Source organism: Monoraphidium neglectum, assembly GCF_000611645.1.
Source record: "Monoraphidium neglectum strain SAG 48.87 unplaced genomic scaffold scaffold03559, whole genome shotgun sequence".
Classification (NCBI taxonomy): domain Eukaryota; kingdom Viridiplantae; phylum Chlorophyta; class Chlorophyceae; order Sphaeropleales; family Selenastraceae; genus Monoraphidium; species Monoraphidium neglectum.
Window position 1 is genome coordinate 1,137 of NW_014010070.1, and position 4,964 is coordinate 6,100.

The 4,964-nt window shown below is 62.3% G+C and overlaps 2 protein-coding genes across 2 annotated transcripts; both read left to right on the forward strand.

Moving 5' to 3' along the window:
* Positions 1-1,311: 1,311 nt before the first annotated feature.
* MNEG_12991 (ADP-ribosylation factor 1) lies at positions 1,312-2,716 on the forward strand (the record flags this gene model as incomplete). The annotated part of the gene is made up of 6 exons (XM_014038536.1): positions 1,312-1,377; positions 1,448-1,529; positions 1,622-1,692; positions 1,902-2,021; positions 2,261-2,379; positions 2,629-2,716. The coding sequence occupies 6 exons, from the start codon at positions 1,312-1,314 to the stop codon at positions 2,714-2,716; spliced, it is 546 nt and encodes a 181-aa protein (XP_013893990.1).
* A 1,269-nt stretch (positions 2,717-3,985) lies between these two features.
* On the forward strand, positions 3,986-4,710 carry MNEG_12992 (Photosystem I reaction center subunit XI; the record flags this gene model as incomplete). Its single annotated transcript, XM_014038537.1, has 2 exons — positions 3,986-4,075; positions 4,372-4,710. The coding sequence occupies 2 exons, from the start codon at positions 3,986-3,988 to the stop codon at positions 4,708-4,710; spliced, it is 429 nt and encodes a 142-aa protein (XP_013893991.1).
* Positions 4,711-4,964: the final 254 nt, after the last annotated feature.

Genomic DNA, 4,964 nt, shown 5'->3' on the forward strand with positions numbered 1-4,964 from the left:
TCGCTTTCAAACAGCCTCCGTGCGGGCGGCCTCAGGCCACCGGCCGCATGTGGTGCCGCACCAGGCCGTCCACTGTTGCCCTCGGCACGTTGCACCCGCCCCACTCCCTCCTTGCTCCCCCCACTTGTCAGGCCCGAATGAAAGGCCGCCTGTGCGTGGGATGCCTTTCATGCATGACGGCGCGCTGCAGGCGGCCGCGCCTGCGTGGCAGCCGGGCGTGCTGTTGGCGTGGTGCGTTCCCCGGCGTTAGGCGCAGGGCGCACGGCTTTCGGATATGCGCTGCTCTCGGATATGGCCTCAGTAGTTGGCGACACTGCTGCAGGCACAGCGCGGGCTTCTGTGGCCCTTTCCATGCGACTGCCCACCACGTGACCTCATGCCTAATCCGTTTGACTGTATGTGTGTCCTGAAATCACGTGCTGTTTGACTTACCAAACAACCCCAAAGGCGTGTTGGAAACGGCGTTTTACACGGCATATGCACAGCCGCGTGCCCCTCAACAGCCGCGGCGCACCTGCCTCTGCCGCGGAGCTCGGGCGTGCCGACTCCAGCAAGGTCCAGATCGCTTTGACTGCTGCGCGCGCGCCCAAGCAACAAAAATTCAAACGTCTAGGCAACGGGTTGCGTTCAGTGCGAAGCACTCTGCGGGCGGCACCACCCGGGGCTCGCACCGTCGCAACGGCGGGAGTCGCATGCAGGGGCCTACAATGCTTGATACGAGGCCCACCCCCTCGGCTGGGTAAGACAAACCGAAAATAGAACCGCGTGGCTCATGCTACTACGCTCGGCTCAAGTCTGACCCTGCAATCGACAGCCTGCGGATGCGTGCGCGTCGTGGCTCAACTCGAGCTGCTGGCCAACGCAGAGCTGCCCAGATGACGTTTGATCGGCTACACGGCAATACTTGCAGAGTACATTGCGACGTGTCCCATATGCCATGCAGCTGCTACTTTCTCAGGCAGACGGTTGTGCCTGCGCGGGGTGCTGGGCATGCCCCAAGCTCCCAGTGCGTGGTCACATGGTCAACACCATTGAAGCGGCTCGCACCAAGTTGTGGTTCTGAGCTCGTTAAGGCTGCTCGGAATGGGCACAGTATGGCCTGTAGGTTCTGATAAACTCTACTGCTGCATGGATGCGCGCGAGTCCTTATCATAGCTTGCGTCTTCCATGTTGCCTGCTTCGCACTCGCCCTTCACACTTGATCGAGTCCATTCCTGCGCTGTTTGTATCCACGCGTCTGTTATATTTTAACTGTAAAACCATATTTGACCCCTACACCACGTTGGCTGTTGCTGCCACCTCCTAGCAGCCATGGGTCTCACAATTAGCAAGCTCCTGTCGCGGCTGATAGCCAAGAAGGAGATGAGGATCCTTATGGTAAGCTTTCGCTTGCTGGTTAGCTCAGAGGCTCTGCGGGCGCAGCTGAACAGCGTTTTGGCTCACGCAGGTGGGGCTGGACGCTGCTGGTAAGACAACCATCCTCTACAAGCTCAAGCTCGGAGAGATCGTGACCACCATCCCAACCATTGGTGAGGAGCTGGGTCGTGTTGACCGCTCGAGGCGGCCGGCTTTGCTGCCAAGGTGCATCAAAGCGAGCGTGTCCAACCTCTCGTCCATGCAGGCTTCAACGTGGAAACCGTGGAATACAAGAACATTAGCTTCACCGTTTGGGATGTGGGCGGCCAGGATAAGGTGGGTTGTGCCTCATTTCAAGGCAGTGTTTCCTGGCCTCGATCAGGTTGCCCCTGCTTGTTATGTTGTTAGTTGCAATTACCGTTGACTGAGATATCACGGTTTGAATGTAAGCCGGCTGCACTGTGCCATGCATGTCGGAGCGCTCGTAGCGATCCGCCGCTCCCGTGCTGACGTTTTTCGAACGCGCCCCCTGCGCCTCTTCGCAGATCCGCCCCCTGTGGCGGCACTACTTCCAGAATACACAGGGGCTCATCTTTGTGGTGGACAGCAACGATCGCGACCGTATCGGCGAGGCCAGGGACGAGCTGCAGCGGATGCTCAACGAGGTGCGTGTGCGCACAATATGGGCAGTCGCTGCACTGACTGCGCCCTGTTCGACCGGGCAATGATCCGCGGTTGACGTGGGACACGTCCAGACGGCTTGCTGTTCAACAAACTCCCACAGCTGCAGTTGGTGCGGCCAGCTTAGACGAGCACTTGGATGATCGCCACTTGGCGCTTGCTTTTGTCAGCTGACCTCTGATCTCGCCGTCTGCCCTGATGGCCTACCCTCTGTGCGACGCAGGACGAGCTGCGCGACGCGGTGCTGCTGGTCTTCGCCAACAAGCAGGACCTGCCCAACGCCATGAACGCAGCGGAGATCACTGATAAGCTGGGCCTGCACTCCCTCCGGCAGCGCCACTGGTGCGCTGCCCAAACCAACCAGCATCATGGGCGGTGGAGCATCCTGTTTTGCATCCACCCCCTGGAATGCACCTTGAAAGAGTTTGCCATCTTCACTTTCGTCTGCCCTGCACGCGATCCCTCAATGTTGAACCAAAGAAAGTCATCACCCAGCCCAGTAGCTGCCGTGCAACACGCACGCATCTGCCAGCCAGTCAGCCTCTCACGTGTACGGTGCTGAGCGTCCCCGGTCCCCCATGCCATTCGCAGGTACATCCAGAGCACGTGCGCGACGTCTGGCGAGGGCCTGTACGAGGGCCTGGACTGGCTCAGCAACAACATCGCCAGCCGCGGCTGAGCGGCGGCAGCAGCGGGGCGCGGCCGCTCGCGGGAGGCAGGGCGCGGCGGCCCGCCCGACAATCAGCAGCAGCTAGACCGGCGGCCCTGCTCGCGAGCTCGAGCGGCCGCGAGATCAAGCGGCCGCGCGCGCGACAAAAGTTGGGTGACATGACAGCCGGCATCACCGTGGAGCAGGTCTCCGCCCTGAAACCGCACTAGACGTGCGGACGCGCGGCGCGGGCGTCCTCGATCAAGGCGCCACCACCGCGTGGAGGGCGGCGGCTGCGCCGCGCGGGCCTTCCGTGCCAGGTTTATCGCTCTGTGAGCACGTGTGGAACTCGGTTTGGTCAAGAGATGGTGGTGGGTTTGAGCCAGGCTGGGGAGAGTAGCGGGCAGGAGGCTTGGTGAGCACAGGGCGCGCTTCGAGAGAGTCCCATTTGTCCTGCAATAGCACGCATCCTGATTCTCGCAGCCTCTTTGCCCCTGCAACTGGTGGCCTCTTCATACCTGCGACCGCAGTGAACTGTGTTGCCGGCAGAGGCGCAAGCCCCGGGCTGCGCACTGTATGTGATGTAAGCCACCCCCTAGCATGGAAGCGGTCCAGCAGGGTGGATGTTATCAGTTTGAAGCACGGCAGTGAGGTATGTTTGGACAGGCGCGAGGGCAGCACAGCACAGAAATGATTTCACATTTTAGAGTGGGGATTCCCGGGGAAGGGGGGGAGGGAGCGAGCGGCGCTGCTGGGCCGACACCGCAACGACCAGTGTCTTGGGGGGCTGGCGGCCTCCAGGACAGTGGTGCAGACTCCAGCTTTGATGCGCTTGTTGTGAGCTGGATTGGCGGACTCAGAACGCGCAACTGAAGCAGCGCACACAGTGCTAGTCGTTCAGCCCTCCTAGGCCCTGCACGACGCAATCAAACACCCCACACATCCTATTTGCGCCCCCCCTTCCCTCCGGCCCCCATGCGCCCGGCAGCTGGTGCTACCTGGGGGGGCCCTGCCATTGTGCAAGCCGCACTCGAGCGCATGTTTGAACGCATGCGGTTACGCAGCACCTGTGCGCATGATCAGCACTTTACAAGCCCTTGCTTAAGAGTGCACTGGCTGCAGCCGTGTCTCTGCCTACACATGAGTGCGTCCCTTCCCACAGCGGAATTTTGAGGGGCAGCATCACTGATCTTCGCCCGTACCTGCCAAGGCCACCCTCACAGCACGATCCCGTGCATCGCATAGCCTGTCAAGTGTACGAAAGCATTCATCAATCATCTTAGACATCCCTTGACAGCCATGGCTGCCCTTCAGGCTCGCTCTCTTGGTCTGGGCCTTCGTGCCAGCGCGCCCTCGCGCAAGTCCGTGCTGTGCCGCGCTGAGAACAAGGTGTGCTCATGGCGACTGATGCCAGAGCAAAACGAGGCCGTAGCAGGGAGGGCGACACGGCAAGCCTTGAACCCACCATCATTGGGACGTCGCTGGAAGCCATGCCGTGCTAAACCAGACCAAGCAGCGTGCCATCGATGACGATGATCAATGACAATGGCCGCGCGCAGCTGACAGGGCCGTGGCTGCACGCACACCTGCCGGATGAGGGCGTAGCAGTGGCGGCGTCGCGTTTGCTGGCGCGCCGCCCACGCCCTCCCCCGCCCCGCGCCGCGCCGCTCGCGCCCCACCGACAGGCCCAGGTGATCCAGCCCCTCAACGGCGACCCCTTCGTCAGCATGCTGGAGACCCCCGTGACCTCGTCGCCCCTGGTGGTGTCGTACCTGTCCAGCCTGCCCGCCTACCGCACCGGTGTCTCGCCGCTGCTGCGCGGCGTTGAGATCGGCCTGGCCCACGGCTTCTTCCTGCCCGGCCCCTTCATCAAGGTCAAAGGGGGGGGGGACCGCGCTCGCTCGCCATGGGGCAAAAGAGCCAAGGCTGCAGGGCGCACTAAGGGGGGCTGCCCTCGCAGCAACAGGCGCGAGTGGGCGCGGATGGGGACTGCAGAGCGAGCGCAGGGGGAGGCGGGGTTTTGACCGCCCAACGCTGTTTGGAGGGCTGGTAGATGAGGGCAGGCAGGGAGCAGGGAGCAGGGAGCCAGCAGCGGCGTGGGGAGGGGTGCTGTGGCTTTGCAGCAGCGGGCTGCCCGCGCAAGCGCTCTTGCAGCATCGCCGGGCTCGACACGGTCGAACTGCACGCGGCCAGCAGGCCGCATGCCGCAGCTGGGTTCCCACAGGCTGCGTTGTGCAACGACTCGCCAGATTGACGCACGGCACGCGCTGCCAGAAGC